The 18,162-nt window shown below is 48.7% G+C and overlaps 1 protein-coding gene across 2 annotated transcripts in view; it reads left to right on the top strand.

Annotated features, from left to right (window-relative positions):
- Nucleotides 1–18,162, top strand: part of NTRK3 (neurotrophic receptor tyrosine kinase 3) — a 245,009-nt gene that overhangs the window by 213,592 nt on the left and 13,255 nt on the right. The window contains exon 16 of one of the 2 annotated variants that reach the window (XM_026121296.2): nucleotides 1,608–1,682. The exons of the other annotated variant lie outside the window; for it this stretch is intronic. Within the exon in view, the coding sequence (XP_025977081.2) occupies nucleotides 1,608–1,682 (75 nt within the window). The remainder of the gene's footprint in view (nucleotides 1–1,607; nucleotides 1,683–18,162) is intronic. 2 annotated transcript variants of the gene reach the window in all.

Below are 18,162 nucleotides of genomic sequence, written 5' to 3'. Positions count from 1 at the left end.
TAAACAGAACGAGCAGATGCATTTAACAGCTCAATTTTCACCTCTGGTGAAGGGCAGAAAGGTGCTCAGGGTGATGACTATCTGGACACACCCTAAACCCAAATTTTTGGTTTTCCCTTGGCAGCCGTCAGCCCACGCTCCAAAGTACCACATCGAGAAGTCTCACCAGCTGCCCTTTCATGGGGGGACTTTGCCTACTTTTTTGTCCTGGTAGCAGCAAAGCCATCTTACTACAAAATCAACAGACTTTATGATAGTCATTCACTCTGAATTTGTGCCCCAAGATTCCCACCCTTTCCCCTCCCTCCCGTTCCCTAAATCTTTCCTGCTTTGATGCATGGAAAACACAGTGCTGTATTTTCTGCTCCATTATTTTGTTTCCCCTGTCCTTTCATAGGGCCCAGTTTTGAAAGTGGTGACAGGTTTGCAGGTGATCAGAAGCCTCTGGGCTGAGGGCCTTTCTCCCTCCCCCAATCAGTGACAGTACAGAGAGGAGGAAGACTTTTGGGGAAGAGTAGGGTGATGGACCAGGTGCTTCCTAACTGGGACATTTGGCCAAAGTTGCCCTTAATCCTGGCTGCAGAATGACTGTAACTGTACCCTGCTTCAGAGCCACGCTGAAGATTTACTCTTTGTAAAGAGCCTGGAGCAATTTGGATGAAAGGTGCTCCAGAAAGAAGAGCTGTCCTGACCAAGAAAGCAGCCTTCCAGATGGAGGCACCATCTGCCAGATGAACCTTGAGCACTCTGCTGTCCTGCGGGCGTGTGTCCTGCTGCCTTCTGTCCTATGTGGGGGCCTGTATGGCACAGAGATAACACCTATGTGACCAGTTTATCTTGTCACACTATTAAATATAAACAGGCTTCTCAACAGCTTAGCTGATCCTGACTTGTTGTTGCACAGGTGAGCACCTGATCCTGCAGTCCCACCTAAGGAGCCCCAGTCAGAGAGGTCCTGGACACCTCGTGTTGCCCCTGAGTTAGCGACCCATCGTGGGCACTAGGCATGCAGCCTGGGGTCTCTGCTCAAGCAAAATGCTCCTAGATTGCGCTTGTCTGAGTTAAGACGTCGGGCCTGGAGCTTGTTCTGCTGGCAGAGGTGGATGTGGCCTTTCCCCACGCCCAGGGGGCTGGTGATGGACGAGGAGCAGGGTGCTTGGGAACTAGCTAAACAGCAGCAGTTCAGGCCCCCAACACTCCTCTGTCCTTCAGGCTCAGCAGAGAGGGAGTCAGGGCCCTCCAAGGGACATTACTTTGCAAGCCAGGGAGATGTTTCAGGAGGACGAAGCCCCCTCGACTCTTGCCAGCACCAGCACTTGCCCCTTGCCCTCCCTTTGCATTGGTGCAAATGCTGGTGCGAGGCACGAGGCTGCAGCAAGCAGCGGCTGGGGGCCTTGCCCCCCCCCCCCCCCGCCCCCGTGCCCTCGCAGCGAGGGCTGTGCAGTGTCAGTGTGCTGCAGCCAGTGAAAGACATGTGGTTCAGTTAAAGACATACCCTTTCCCTTCTTGTCCCCTTGCTTCATCCCCCCCCATCCCTCCCTCCCTCTCTCACCCTTCCCTTCTCTTTTGTTTGTCTCCTTCCCTTGTTTTCGCCCATTGACTGTCAGGAAGGGCCACGCCGGAAGGGCCAGTGCAGCGCAGCGTGGCAGCGACAGAGACTCGCACCGCCGGCAGCTGCAACAGTGAGTGCATTGCGACCCCAGGGGCAGCTGGAAGGCCGGGGACGTGTGCTGCTTGAGCATGAAACGACACACGGGGTCCACCGGCTGCGGGACTAGGTCGTGTCCAGTGCGTTTGGCAGCGAAGGGGCTCTTGTGTGTGATGGGAACTGCACATGCTTCTCCCTACCATAGCAGCTCCTGGGGCTTGTCTGTGCGGCGAGGAAACGCGGGATGAATGCAAAACTCAGTGCAGCCGTCCTCCGCGGATGTTCAGGCTGCGTCTGCACTAGCGAGCGGCGCAGGCTGCACTCCAGCTGAGGCAGCGACGGGGCACAGCACGGTTTCCTCCGTGCGGCCAAACCCTCTCCATGCCTCAGAGTAAGGTGGCAGTCTCACTGCTCGCTGGGGACTGTCCTTGACTTGTGTTGTCCCGTCGCCAGTTGCTCGGGCACTGTCTAATTGGCATGGTCAATTAGAGAAAATTGGCCAAAAACCAGGCCAGCCTTTAAACAGCCAGACTGCCACAGGCCAGCCTTTGCACTGTCTGTTTGCTAGTGTAGACACAGCCTCGGTGTCTGATCAGCTGGGTGCTCGTAGCTGTTGTCGAGCGGTTGGAAATGTCCCTGTCCCGGTGCTGCTCCCCTCCCTCGCCCCGCAGAGAGGCAGCGGGGGAGAGCGGTGTGGGCTCGCTGCTCTGGCAGCGCGAAGGAGCACGGGTTTGCCAAGGTCGTGGCTGACAGGAACTGCACGAGTTGGCCGAGGGCTGGTAATTCCTCTTTTTGTCCTCCCCTCCCTCCCGCGGTGGCAAGCCCTTGTCGGCCTGTGCACTCCCTGCACACCAGAGCCTTTATGTAGTGAGGCTGAGGCCGGTGGGTCCCCATATGTCACAGCATCGCAGCAGCCACTGCCAGCAATCTGCAAGGCTTCTGCTGGAAGCAGACGCGTGTGAAAGAGGGTGAATGTTGAATTTGACTGTCCTGTGCAGCTTTGCTGCTGGTGCAGAGAGAAGCACTCTGTTGGTCCAGAAAGCTGGGGAGCTGCTGCTCGAGTCCACTTTGGATGTGGATCAATTTAATCCACCCAAAACCACGCTCCATGCAGAGCAAATACGAGCCCTCGTAAGTTAAGGCAGGACTATTCTGGCTGTCTGACTTTCCCACTTTGTCTCACAGCAGCTTCCCCACATGAGTGAGCCCGAAGAGATGGGTATTAATATTTGCAACGTAGCTGTGATCAGGGCAAATTACTGGAGGCAGGGAGAGCGAAGGGGTCCTATTCCCCAAACCTCCCCATGACATTGCTGGGGAGGTGTATGCTCCAGCCGAGGGTGTTTTTAGGGGAGGGATAACTGTCCCACTGCAAAACCTCTCCCCAATGTCACCATGGCTCATCCAGAGCTGGTGGTGACAGGGATTAAGCGGGTGCCTACGCGGTGTTAGCAGCGAAGTGGATCTTGCAAACCGCCCCGGTGTCTGTGACGGAGCAGGGCTCTGGCACTTTGTGACTGTTGCCAGAATCACACGGGAGTGTGAGTTTAGATATCGCTGACTTTTCAGGGGATATGTCAGCGGATAAGCAGACGTGCCACCGAAAGGTGATTTTGTTACTTTTATGCCTTTCTGAGCTGAAATTGAATTGCAGGGTGTGGATGGGAATTTAGTTCTAAGCACTGATGTAATTTTGTATCCTCAGCCCTGAAGGCAGTTTTTAAAAAATGATTTTCCCCTGTGCCCTGACACTATTTTTTTGCCTTTCAGTCATGTCCTCATGACAGAACAAATACTGGAGTTGACCTTTGCAATGTGACATAATAATATGTGACTTCTTTATAGCTCTTTTCATCCCAAATGCTTGGCACACTATGAATCTGATCCTGCAACCATTTACCACTGTGCTTAATGCTCCCTGCTCCGAGCAGTCCCTGGAGAAGCCGGTGGAGTACTCACACACAGAAGTGCTATACCTGGTATTATCTGCAGGATCAGGCCCTAGAGATATGTTGCAAGTCCTTAAGAACAGCAACATTTTGGAGAGGAAAAGCCTTCTCATTTACAATTTTTATGCACTATTTCATATCCTTTTTCAGAGTCTCATGCCCAGCAATAATATGCGCAGCCTCCCCCTGGCTAAAATGTCATAGCAGGTAACGCTTGGGTCATATTTATATCCACCATCTCCAAACATGTTGCTGCTTTTTTTTTTTTTTTTTTTTTAATCTTTTCCCAGCCTTGAAAGCATGCTGATTAACAAACTCCCTTAGCCTATCCTGTACCATTAGATAATACAGAAACACAGCATTTTAACTTATTAGCAAGTAGCAATTAAGGAATTAAAGCTATTCAAGGGGGAAAAAAGGAATATAGCTAATATTGCTGTGCATCTCTTCTGAAACAACCTCCTGTTGTGCCCTCAGGAATGCCAAGCTCAGGCCTTTTGTCTTGCCAGAAGGACGTGAGTCCCAGACTGGTGAATGCACGTGCTGCAAAACACTTTCTGCTCTGCCATTCCTATTATGAAAGGGAGAGCCCAGCTAGGTGCATGGAGATGAAGAAGAGGCCAGCAGTGTCATCGCAGCCTTGGACTGGGCTGCAGGTCCTTTCTATGCTGCTGAGGTCCTCAGGTAGTCCTTCCGTGCCTCAGTTTCACAGTGTAAAGAGGTGATCCCATCCTTGCTCCTCTTCACCAAGGAGACATATATCAAAAAAGATTGCAAGGGACACAGTCATTAGGGTGATGGCAGACAGGTAAGTATGTTAGAAGAACGTAGGGAATCTGTGAGTGGAGACATTCGCTGTATCAGTTCAAGGAGAGTGAGTTCTCAAAGTTCTCAGTGGCTGGAAAATGCAAAGAGGGAAAGAGGTAGGATCCTTGCACCTTCTTCTGCTGGGTGTGTTCAGGACTGGCAGAGCCAGGAGAGGGATGTATTCTACCTTCAGGGTGGTGGGATGTGTTTAAATCTTGTGATGGAGTACTACTAGCCACCAGCAAGTATCTACACACTTCTCTGTTGTCTGCCACCAAAATAGCATTGCCCCCCTTCCTTAAAAAGAAGTTCACTAGTAGTAGGGAGGGCCAGAAGGGACTCTCTAGATCATCAAATCCAATCCCCCGCTGCATCAATCACATCAGATTTATCCTTTTCATAATCAAGCACCACTTTATGTGTGCTCCTAAGGGAAGACGGTCCCCGAATCTCACTGCTTTAACTCGTAGATCCTCCTAATTTCCAGTGTATGCTTAGTCATGGCCCGTTTGCTAAACAGCAGGTACCTGGCACAGAAGCAAGAATTTTAACACAGTTTTCTTAAAATAACCACCCAGAAAAACCTATCCACAAAAATGCTGAGGTTGCAAAAGGGAACATGCAAGGTCAGGTAATAAGACTGGTAAGGCCTTAGCTCACATTTCTTACATATGCTTTGTAGTAGAGATTTTACATAATCACCTGCCGTTAATCTTGTAAGATCCAGTTGAGGAACAAGGCAAAAGCAGTCATTGAACAAAGGAACTGCTTTGCTATTCTTCTCCACAGTATTTATTGTGTTACCCTCTATCTCTTTTGCCAGGTATAACTAACCCTGAGCTAAATATTTGACTATTTTTCTCCTTCTTGGCAGGCTTATTGCTTAACTCCACAGCCATTACCTGCACAGCATCTTCGGGCAGAGTTGCATTTATCCATTTTACAGGTTAGGAAGTGAAGCCCAGAGCTATCAGATGCTTTGCCCAAGGGCTCACAGAAAGTCTGTGACAAAAGCTAAAATAAAATTCAACCTACAGAGCTGCAAGGGCAACTTTCTACCTCTCAAATGCCCCTGCTTCATTCAGCGCAGTCTTACTCACTCCAAGCCACACAAATGCTGCACAGAGGAAAGGGGCCGGCCACGACAGTCTGCTTTGTGGCACACCATACCCTGCATGCCACGAGTATGATGCATGCTCTAGACCCCTGACTTGATTGCTTTACAGTCTAGTCCTGTTAATTAACCAGAGTGCACAATGAATGAGGCAACATGGGGAAAAAAAAAAAAAATAAGGTGAATGTAGCCTATTTGAAAAAGGCAGAGGGGCAAAAACGCTGAGCCGAGTTTCACGGTGCAGCACCCATTAGTTCTGATTCCAGCCCACCGAGAGCACTGACACATGTAGTCATCCACGCTTTGATCGGTTCATTAGTGCACAGCATAAACTGCTAGAGCAACTAAGGAGGAGGGCTCACTTGACGAAAACAGGTTTGTGACTAGGACACCAAAATCCTGTGTTTGCTTATTTAACTTGGCAGATGTTCAAGTGAAACAGGCACGGACGGGAGGTGTCAGAGCTGATCTGAATACCAGCATGTGGGATTTTTTCGTTTTATTTCAGTGCTCCTATTTGAGAAAGAAATGCTCTCGGAAACCTTTCTTTCCTTTTTTTTTGTCACTATTTAACTGTCATAAGAATCATACAGTGCCTACCCAAATGTTCCTAACAAATTAGTCCATAATCTGAAAAGTATTGCTATGATTGCTATTAAAAGCCAAAGTTCTCTGGAGGGAACAATGTCAGTGGGTCTAAGATGCACGCAAATATACTTAGTTGCTGTAAAGCCATCAGGGGTCAGCTAGGCAGCCCCAAGCCCCTGAGCAATGGGCCCATTAACGTGGAGAGGGACTGCAGAGCGTCACACGGAGGGAAGGGAGAAAGCTGAGCTCTTTGCTGTTTTACCTCGAGTTTCGAATGGCGAGTGCCTGTGTCTGTGCCTTGTTGAGTTGGATGGTTTTGGAGGAAAACATTAGTGCTGTTCCCATGCACCTGCCTCGTGCTTGCCCCCTCCCTGGTAAGTCCCGCTGAACCTCTGGTCCCATGCTGCTGAGTGGGAGTGGGAAGGGTTGGTGTTTTCCCCTCCCAAATTCACGTCCATCCCTTCCTCCAGGCACCGGTGCTGGGCGAACGTGGCTCTGCCCTCCCAGGCATCTTCACAACACCAGCACAGCCCCAGCCAGCCGGGCAACAGCCCCCAAGTCCCCTCCTGTGCCTCCTCCTCCTGCAGACGACTCTACGTAGGTCCCTGCAGACGAGCGCTGTGCCTCCTGCTGCAGGCGAGGACAAGACGACCCCATCCACAACGGCCTGGCTGAAAACACAGCCCAGACCCGCTTCCCCGGGGGCCCGAGCAGCCCCAGGGCGCTGGGACAGCCGGTGGGGCCCAGGCATCCCCTCGCCCCAGCGCGGGGCTCCAGGTTGTGCCCGCGAGGGCAGAGCCACCGGCTCCCGCAGGTTGCTCCTCACCGGCTCAGGGAAGTGTCAGATGCCTCAAAGATTAATCGCCACTTAACCGGCCATATTTCCATCTCTGCATAGGGCTGTAGTGGAAAAGACAGAAGTACTCAGCTAATTTACCCTGGTACTACACGGCAGATTACCCTGTACTTACGAGGTCACCAGCTACCTTGTAATTAGCCTTCCAGTGCAGGGAAGTCCGTGATAGGTGTCCAAGCCGCTCTTCTTCCCGGCATCAGAGAAGCAGAGGGACGGCAGCAAAGTGCCGACAGAAATCTCATTAGGTGCATTTAAGGCTGCTAAATGGTTTAAAATGCAAACTGGGGGAGGTGGAAGGAGAGGGCAGCAAGGCTGCCTGTACCTGCTAGCAAGTGAGAGGAAGGAAAGAAAACAGTTTGGTTTGTCTAGGAAGCGTAGGAAAGGCGAAACAGAAAGGAGACTTTGCGAGACCGGCATGTGCCAGTCAGCTGGGGACCAGAGCAGCTTTTCCTGGCTGCGGTTCAGGAGGGTGGTGCAGGCCCTGGAGGAGCTGAGGAGCCACGTCCGGCAGGTCCTGCCCCACGACGGTGTCCCTGGGCCGTGGGGTGCGCGGGGGCCGGGCTGTGGGGCAGGCAGCGGTGCACCCGTGGCTCCCAGCTGCCTCCCGGCCTCGCACTCTGGATTCCCGGCCTCCCTTTTCCGCATGCGCCCAGTTCAAACACCTACACCCGGAGCATTTCAAAGAGTGACAAATGCCTTCGATTATCAAGTACAAATACCAGTAACAACTCATCACACCTCTCGGGTGACTAATAAAGCACCGAGCCAGTTCCAATCACTATACAGCAGTATCGCTGTAAAGAGAGCTTGTGCCCGCCCCAGGCCGCAGCGCATTTTATCCATATTTCGTCCCCTTTGAACCATCCACAGTCCCTTGTGGGGTGGCAGCTCCCCAGCAGGCTGGTGGCTTTCAGTGTGACCAGGAGACAAATGCTCTTTTGAAGCCATCTACATAGAGGTCCCATGTCAAAGAGCAAAGTGGCAATCTCTTTGTGGCTCTATTGCAATCATAATCTTAAATACTCCTTTTTTTTATATATAGCTGCGCGTCCCTGACTCAGTCCCACACAGAGTATCCACAAGGTCGCCAGCGTCTGCTGGAAACGAAGAGGGGGGTGAGGGACGTGATTTCTGAGGCAGGATTTAAAGTACAGTATGTGAATAGTTTGGCTAAGGAATGACCAGAGTGGGGCGATGTGAAAGCTGATTGCAAATATTTACAAAGTTGTGAGTCTGAAGGTTAGAAAATGTTACTGAGAGAAGTACATCAAAGTCAGCACAAGGTATAATGTGATGAAGATGAGGCTGGAGGAAATCAATGTGGCAAGCAGGAAATTTCCATCATGTAGAAAAGATTTGCTCATGATTTCTTAGGGAAGCTGTGGGCTTCCCACTGGGATATTTGGATTGGCACCCATCAAAGCCTGATAAAATCCCTGAGGGCCCTCGCTCATGAAGGAAAGATGGCAGGATGGAATTTAGTAGGACTTTTTCAGTTATACTCTTTGTTCTGTAAAGCGGTTTTGTACACGGACATGCGTGTCATTGCCTGTGCGTGCTGCATACACATACCTAACCCTCTCAGATGAGAGCAGCTTAGCCAGCAGCCCATCATTTGCAATCATGGCTCCCCTTGAAGCAAATGCCCCAGCAACGACATAATTGAGGACTGTCCTGTCTGCACGGGTCATTCATCCTGCCGGACACCGCGCAACATTAGTGGCTTCTTTAGGCTCACTTTCTCCTTCCGCCCCCTCCTCTTGTGGCTAACCCTAATGGAGAGCCGGTGTCTAGAGACCCCACTAGGAAGACTCAGCTGGTTAAGAGCGCTGGGCAGCTAGGAGCAGGGCTGTCTTACGGCAAAACCTGCTAGCGTGTCCTACAGGGAGCTGGGCTGGCGAAGTGGCTCCGCTGGGTTTGGCGGCGTGGAGCACCTGGCTGGCTGCAGGAAGGGGAGCAGCGGGCAGGTGCCAAACAGCAAATCTGCTATGGCCTCTTAGTGCCACAGGGCTCGAGCGGCATCTGGGACCCAGGCTCCTGTGTTCATGGGCTTGCTTGTTTATTTACGCTCTTGGCTAATTAAAGCAGGGAGGAAGAGTTTTAACACAAGTTGGTTAAAATGCACAGGACGTTGGCAAATCTGTTCTGATCAAGGGCATCTGGAAAACTTGCTAAAGAACAGATTCTCAAGTCCTTCTGATTCAGATCTAGCTTGTTTTCCAACAGAAAACAAGCAGCCAAATCCCAGCCTTGTCTTTCACACGTGCCACCACCATGGCTATTGCTGGTTTTAGTCCTGCTGCTCCCCTATCGCAGCTGGGCTCAGGCAGCTCCAGGGCTGCCTTCTCCTCCTCCCACCCACCTCTGGCTGGTGGCACGTGCAGCCTCTCTGTGTGCCACGCTGCGTTTTCACAGGGATGCTTAAGGCAGGCATGGGTAGGGCATGTCCAGAGCAGCCTTCCTCTCCGTGGGCCTCAGCACATTTAGCCATTAGCATCATGTAATTGCTGTGTCTCTACAGCGGCTATGTGTGCTGGCTGCCAGTGTTTGCAGTGAAATGCAGCTCTCAGTTCAGCAGTGCCAGAGCCAGCACAGCTTTCCCACTGGCACTGATGAGTTTAATCACATCGTTAGTAGGTGTGACACTGCAGCCTCCAACGATGAGCTCTTTATTCTAACACAACTTGCAATGTGTTTGCTGGAGATGCCATCTGTGCCTGCACTGCCTTCATTAGGAGAGAAAGCGTAAGCATCTTCTGAAGTTGTTCGATATTTCTCTGAAGATTTCCTGCTGAGAAACCACTGTTCTGCTAGAGGGTGAGAGCTCTTACCTGAAGGGGAGCTGGGAAGCACCATCACCCCCAATGCCTAAATAGGCCAGATAAGCGATTAGAAAGTGTACCATAGGGAACTGTCCTCTATTGGCTTACAGGATTTTGTCAAGAAAAGACAATCTATCTACTATATTGCTGAAAGTTTTTCATCCAGGTAAAGCACTAAAGCCGCAGCCTGTAGTCTGAAGTACTGTAAATTTTCAGAAAAGCAAGGAGCAGATTTATTTTTTTAAAGATGCTTTCAGTTTTTGTATGTCTATATCGTGAGAATGCACAAAAATCTCTGGGTTGCCTGTACAGTTTTTGGAAACAACAGATGCAATTAAGATTTGCATGAGCATATGTGAGCATCTAATCCCCTCAAAAGCTCCATACTCTGTTACAGATTTATGGAGATACCCCTTCATCAGCCAGCAGGCTACATGCTCGCAGTGTGTCACTGCTACTTGACAACTTTTGCAGACAACAAACCAGGAGCTGTCAGATCACTGTCCAGCAGAGCTGCTGCATGTAAAGAGAGGGACTGCATGTACAGGGAGTTCCCATGCCCTGCATTTCTGTCTGTGCTGCCAGGCCTATGCTCAGTGAATCTGATATTCACAAGAAATAGATTTCCAAACAATCAAGCCTAATGAATTTTGAATATTATTATGATTAATGCCAAGGCAGTTGAACTGATTATCCAGCATCCAGAAGTTAAGTAATGGAGCCTTATCTAAATCATGTGTACTCATCAGTCAGGGATGGCCCTGGCTGCAGACAAAGATGGAGTGTTATTGGTTACCCGAAGGGGAGTCACTGTCAGGACAGAGAGAGAGGGACGATGGAAGGGGAGATTATGAGATACCGATCTGAAAGCATTTTAGCATAGAGTGATAGCACATGCAAGTGCTTTATTGGTACTATTTCCTAAGCGGCATTTCTCAAGCCATTTTGAGACTTTGCTTTTATATCACCAGCTTAGGATTTATTGGTCAAATCTTCTTCCTACTTCCCCAGACCAGAAATGGAGACGATTTTCCTTCTTTCTGTAGCCAAAAAAGTAGAATCCTGATGGACATGTTTCTTGTATCATGATGGTTTAACTTAGCCTCTATCTGATTAGCTTTTGAGCGATTAAGCACTTCTTGTAGTATTATCAGCTCACTGCAAAATGATAATGTAGATAGATCAGTCATGGCTAACTTCTGTTGGTACTTGCAGTCCTCACAGGCTACAGATCCCCTTTAAAGCTGCAACCAGCTGACAGCTGTGCCGTTTCATGGATGTTGAGTCTCTCCTAAAAACAACTGTAGTGTGGTACGAGGATCTCTAACCTTGTGGAGCCAAATCAGTAAATCCATATGGTGCCTCACTAACTAGCTGACGGCTGGAGTTTGAAAGGGTTTAGTGGCCTTCCCAGCAGATGCTTTTATCTGGGCAGTGACCAGGAGAAAGGCAGTTAGTCAGCAGCTTTTAAACAGCCAAGAGGTGGTGCCCGTGTTGGGGCCGTGGCACAGAAGACAACCAGCCTACGACCTGTGTGTTAACCCTCTGCACAGCAACCCCGCTCCATCCTGCGGCAGGGCGGTGGGACTCCCAGGAAGCCACCGTGGTCTCCCACTGGTGAATCCCTCCCAGCGCTACCTCTTCCTGCAGCTGCCTGAGATCCGCAGCGTAGGGGCTCATCGTTCTGGGCCATACTAAGCTTTTGTTAGGTGGCCCTGGGGGTCTGGAGGCTGGTCACCTCTCCTTCACCTGGTAAGGCTGTAGCAGCAGCCATTAGGACAAGATCTTACAGAGCTGGTGGGGCCTTGCTGACCTCTTTGCCAAGTGCTTTGCAAACTACAGCAGTGGGGGCTTTCTGGGCTGCTACCCTGACAGCTGGCCAGGGCCTGGGCACACGTGCCTGCCCCATGTCTTCGCAGCAGAAGAGGGCATGACTGCAGTTCCTCACAGTTTATGTCCCGGAGTTGGAGATCTTGGTTTTCAGAGCATTTATTTCTTATATAAAAACAAGGAAACTGGCCTTTTCTCCTTTCCAGCCTGTTTGTATGGCCTTTTCCTACCTATGGGTCCTGCTGCCTTGAGTTCTGGGAACAAAAGGAAAGGGGCGAACTGTGGTAGGGAGCACACCAAACAGGTTACCGGCAAACATAATTAAAAATATATGTGCGATTACTCCTCTGTTTCCCTTTTTTTAACCATCCTCTGCATTACCACTGGCATTTTTAGATGGCAGATAATATAACAGAGAGGACTCTTGGGTACAGGCAGCTCTTACAGCAGCAGTGATTTATCTCAGGCCGTTTTTAGGTAGCAGAATTTACCTCTAGCTACAGCCACCCCTCCATGTCTGCCCCCCCTCATTTGCATAAGTAATTGACAGCTTGTTAATGGCTCATTAGGAATGCTGAAAACCGTGGGATTAGAACACACTCAGTGGAGCAGAGACGAGGGGAAGGGGGAGAAAGGACGTTGTCCCTGCTTGCAAATTACACCGCTTGATTCAACGTGATTCAGAATTACAGGTCATAAAGCAACTAGATTGTTAAATGAAGTAAGGAAAAACAATGTGAATGGCAGGCTTTATTTTTAGACTCGTGTTTAAACACAGCATGTGCACCTGGGGGGAACGAACAGTCCCTCGCCAAACAGTCCTACTGACAGCAGGAAGGTGTCACCCCCTTCTCAGTTTCGCATTAACCCTGCCTGGTCAGCACTCCCTGATCCCTAGCACGTTCGTCTGGCTCCTCACATTGCGCCCCAGCAGGGACATTTGGTTCCTTTGCTCATGGTTTCTCTGAGTAAGTCCAACCCTCTTCCTTCTGGTGGCAGGCGACCTGCATCTCCCCTGCTTTGGGCAAGGCTGGGATACCAAGATCAGCTGCATGTGGGTGGGAGAAACAGCTCCTGGTTGCTATTATGCACTGTGTAAATCACAGAAAAGCCCTGTGATCCCTTGCACGTTCCTGTAAGATGCCTTTAATCACCGGCATGCAGAGAGGCAGGCAGCAATCCCCCTCCCTCTGCAGCGCTACCAGTGCCTGCAACTGGAAGACATGGTTAGGTGGACAGAGTGAGGATTAAGAGGAGATCAGATCTGCCATTTGCAGAAAGTGGAGGAAATACATGCAGAGAGATGCCTGGTGAAGACACGAAAGGCCAAAGTAGCTGAAAAGTCTGGAAGAAGCTTCCTGCGGTTGGGTCAGCTGTTTTTAAGCTCATGTTCAGCACTGGCTGTGACAGCAAGGACAGCAGAGGCAAAAGACCCTGGTCCCTTGAAAGTCCTCCAGCATCCCAACCAACCAACAACCATCTAGAACCATTATGATTTTTCTCCTGCTCGTGGCCTCCACGATGCCTGGCAAAGGATTTACTCTGAATGAAAGGGCTGAAACAACAAGTGTGACAGTTTAACCAAGATGCTCTTCCAGGATGGACAGAGTGTGTGAGAAGAAAACAAGAGCATCCGTGGAAACTTTGCTTGGAAATGCTGCAATTGAATCACACTGGTTTTTTTTTTTTCACTCAAGAAATTGCAACTTGGCCAGTATACCCAGGAACACACCTGAGAGACCTGAAAAATGAGAACAGGGCTGTTGAGAGAGTTTTCAATGCCATCTTTTGAGCTGCTTAGAAGTGGGGGGATCTGGGCCATCAGCCACAGCTCGACTCAGCTTGGGGTTGGTACGGCCACACAACATGCTGCCTTTTAGAGTCATGAAAGGACCTTTGGGATTTTGAGGCCAGAGTAATTCTGATGACGATGCAGTCTGAGCTATATCCAACACCTTTCTTTCTAGATAAGCTGAAAGTAAATTAATAGATAGTGTACAGGGAAATCACATCCAGTCACAACACTCAGTTAAACACAGCTACTGCTGATATAAACTACTTGGGTACTTAATAGCTTATTGAGGTGGCAGTTATGACTAGGAAGTGCAGGACAGTATTTACAGCTAATGTTTAGTGAAGCCCAGATCTGGCTGGCATGTCAGCGTTAATCCCTCTACTTTGCAGAAGGTGCTCAGGAATCTGTCAGACTCACACAGGCAAAAACCTGGCACATCTGAGAGGGAAAGGTGTCTCAGGTCTGCTGGGTCCGGCACTGAGGGCAAGGAAAGAGTGTCTCCTCCTAGATCTCCAGCAAGGATTGCATACAGCCTTTGCCTTGTCCCTGAGAAGCCACTATCTCATCCCCCAACCAGATCTGACACACTTTAACTTACAAGGGTACGATGTACAGCAGTCGTGTTTGTTTTTCTCCACAAGTGCAGCTTAGCCAAACAAAGAAGCTTTTCGTGTTTCTCAGTTGCATTCCTTTTTTTTTTTTTTTTTTTTTTTTTTTTTTTTTTTTGTCCTTATTTCCTCTCAGGTGACCCAGCCACCTGTGGCTCTTAGTCATACAAAACTGTCCAGATCTGCTGAATAACACACGCTGCCCGCAGCAGGAATTAATGTGTCCTGATGGGGACATACATCTGGCTGCTGGGAGAAGGTTCAGAGCTAAGTATTTTCAAGCGATCATCCAGCTAAGGTCTAGAGGACATATGTTCTGGTGCAGCCCAGCCTGGGCTGGTAGCCAGGTCTGCAATTAAAGAAGAGCCCAAGTCATCTGTACACACAGCAGCAGGAACTAAAACAGCAATTCAGGAATGTGTGTCTTATCACCAGATCTAAAAAGAGCTGGTTTGTTGAGTGTATTCTCCTGGAGAGAAATGGTGCCAAGGTCTCTAACACTGCTACGTGATTCTGTACAAACTCAAACATCTCAACTTTGCGCACACAAAAGAGAAGTTCAGCTAATGCTGCACCGCATGAAGACACCTACTGCTGTTCTCGTGACTCTCCCAAGGCAGCAACAGTGCAGAGCCTCCTCAAAGTATGCCAGTAGCAGTAAGAAAGCTGTCAAAAGACCATGCAAAGCAAATGTCAAATAACCAAGGAAAGCAAAGCACTAAATCTGTTATTTCAAAGTTGAGAGGAAAACTGCACAAGAAAGGAAAATAAAACACCACCTTAGAGTATACCAGAGACCAGATTCCATTCTTAGTTGTCACTTGACATCATGAAGCAGCCTTCAGCAGGGAGCACAGAGGGGATGACTCAGTCCTCTACCCCTGAATGGTGCCTTTAGGGTACAGCCCTGGAGTTAACTTGGAGGCTAGGAGAGGGAAAACGGGGGTGGCCACCAAGCCCTGCCTTTAGCATGTTAGGACCTGGATTTTCACAAGCCCAAAATTCTCATGAGGGCTTTTCAGCCCTGGTCTGGTTTTGATTTCCATGTTATCATGGAGAATGGCCCAAACTGCTGATGCATCGCACTACTTTTGCTGGAGCACTGCCGCTCCCCTACTCGTTGCTATACTGGCAGATTCATCGGGGATGACATGTCATCTTATTCCTTCCTAATCAGCTAGATGTCATTCAGAAAGCCGGGACAAGGAGAATTCTTTCCCCAGACACCAGCTTTCCTTTCTAGCAGACAAACCTAGAGTCTTATAATACTACTTGTACATAGCACTTATATAGCTTTACATCTTCAAAGTGGTGTACTAGCATTAACTAATTACCTCTCTCCCTAATGGCCATTAATGCTGGCCTCTCATGAATCTCCCCCAGCTCCCTGAGGCTCTGATGTAATACAGCAATAAGCTGCTCAAAGGGAGTGGCTGGTTATCCTGCAATCTGCGGACTTGGATGTGTAATGAGGCTTCAGAGCAAAGCCCAGGTGCCCCGGAGTATCAGAAACATGTGGCTATAGACTAGGTGATGCCTTTGGGAGTATCCACTAGTAAGTGATGGAAGCTAGTAGATGATACTGGGATCCTGAGATGGAGACAGTAAGAAGAAGGAACCTTCAGCAGCTCAGAGGATATGCACTGATTGCTCTATTTATTACCGGGAAAGTGTTGCAGACTGAAAAAGCAAAGCAGTGGGAATAACATGGGCACGTGGGCAGGGAGAGTTGATCTAGGACGAGAAAGCTAGAGAGCTAAAAAAAAAATGTCAAGCTAAGCTAGACAGCCACAGCAATGGGATAAGAGGCCAGTCTGCAAGTCTATGAAGCACTGAAATAACAAGGGAAAAAGGAGAGTTTGGCAGCATCATGGGATTTAAGTGGAGGAACAGAAGATAATTTAGGCTAAATGTCTTGAGAGCAAAACCCTCAGCCAGGTCATGGAGCGTCTCCAAGAAAGACGTTGGAGTGCCACTATTTGAGGACTTTGCATCCTTACTTTTGAATATGAGCTGAGTGGTGGCTGGGCTCTCCCCCTCCCTGACTCCCCAGGGGAAAGGGAAGGTGGGGTGGAAGACGACATGAATTTTTCAGAAAAGACGCAGAAGTAGCATGCTCCTGACAAGCATCAGCCCTGCATGGTCACTTATTTCAGAGCCTGACAGGCCCAACTCTGAGCAAACAGAGGATTGACTGAAGCAAACTTTCAGCTTCGTTCCAAAGACACAATAACGTTGCCTGCCAGAGCCAAGGACAAACTAGCCCTGCAAAAGGGAAACACAGCATCCAGGTTTTTTTAGCCTAGTTTAATCACATCATTTTGTGCTCATGCCTTTGGCAATGACAGGTCCTGTAAGTGAAGTACGCAGCCTTGGGAATCACATGCAAGTCTGCACGGTCGCAACACAGATTACAGCAAATATATGGTATGCAAGGGGCTGCTGTCACTCTGGGCACACTCTGCTTCCTGTGGCATCGGCAGGTTAATCCAGCTGTGCTCAGCTCTAAATCATTTTGCTACATCAGCAAATAACAGGGTGCAGCCAAGTGAAGACTGGCAAGTCTCATCTTAGCGTTCACTTATTCTGCAACTTCAGAGCAGAGCCTTTCCCTGCCTTCCTGCATCTGCTTTCTCATCTGTGAAATGGGAATTTTAATCCTAACCAGCCTGTGAGGGGCGCAATAAGAGACAGTCAAAGGCAATACTTTAAAATGTAATAGTCAACCTTATGTGCTAAGCTAGACATTGGAGTGGTTTTATGGTGCAGTTTAATGTATGCCTTCTCTGTTTATAGTTAGCTAGTAGGTGCATGACTTAGCATTTTCCCTCAGAAATGTGCCACCCTATTTGACGTGCACAGAATACCTCCCAAGCTCTTATCTAGGAACAGAGCTGAGGCATATTTTGGGAGCCATACCGTTCTGGGGGTTGCTTGGCTTGTTTTTTCCCCAAGCTTAATTTGATTATTAATTATTAATAGGTTTATTTTTAGTAAAAAAAATATGTCTCACATGACATAAGGCTGAGATGAAGACTTTGGCAGTCCCTGGATGCCACCATGTGAGCTAAGCCAAGATTGTGTCATTACATCCTTGGGACAACCATTGACACTTTACTGGCAACTCTTCACCAGGATGTGTCTAGAAGAGACCAAAGACTTGGACTGTATTTTCGTTTATTAGAACTGAGATAGATCTACTGGCTTCTCTGCTCTGCTTTTGGGGCAAGATTCTCAAGTGGTGTAAATGAGGGCACTCCCATTCCAACACTACAGCAGTTCTTGTAAGCTGAGGATCAGGCTCATAGATTCTGAACTCCTGTAAGACTAGTTCAAAAGGGAGTTAAATGTGCTCAATATGTTATACTACCTGTAATTTCTGATGATCCTGCAAGATTCAGGATATTGCAAATCTAGAGAGCTTTTGCAATAAGTTATCATTCTGAGATTGCTGGAAAGCTGAAGAGTTAGTGCTACTCAAAGGGGAACAAAATAAGCATTAGCACAAAACATTTTTTTTTGCAACAGTCAACTTTGATGTATGTCATGTTCTATCAATAACATTTCCTTGGAGCCTTTCTCAAGGAAGGAAGGCAAGTCATAAAAACTGGAAATGCAAGAAAGAGCTAAATTGCAGCCAAGGTTTAAAAGGAACAAACAAAGGAAGGAATATTTCCATTTCCATTAAGGGAGGACATTCCTGGGAGTTCAGAGCAGCAAGCTGAAAACACGCTAGCCAAGGCATCTCTAAACAGGAAGTGTAGAGCTGCAATGAGCTTTTTATCTTCAGGCATCTCAGTACTGAGCATCTCTGCACTTAGGAATGAAAGATGCTCCTGAGACTATTTTCCTTTTTTCTTTTGTTTTTTCTTTTCTTTTCTTTATGAGGCTGTTTTAGCATTAGAAACAGAGCTGGTCTGCAGAACTCAGTACAATGTTGCAAGCCCAGGTCTGAATTCAAACCCCAGAGAAGTCTGACTCCCACCCTCTGTGCAGAAAGCCTGCTAAGCATCATACCCATTTCACAACTTAGTCCAACACACCTCAGCACTGTCTTGGTTGCTCCCCAGCACTGCACTTTGCCTCGGTACTGACCCTTCCCTGCACTAGTTCTGTTTTAATCAAGCAGAGAAACCTGTGGGAGC

The sequence above is a fragment of the Dromaius novaehollandiae genome, chromosome 10 (assembly GCF_036370855.1).
Source record: "Dromaius novaehollandiae isolate bDroNov1 chromosome 10, bDroNov1.hap1, whole genome shotgun sequence".
NCBI lineage: Eukaryota > Metazoa > Chordata > Aves > Casuariiformes > Dromaiidae > Dromaius > Dromaius novaehollandiae.
This window is presented reverse-complemented; position numbering and strand designations above follow the sequence as displayed.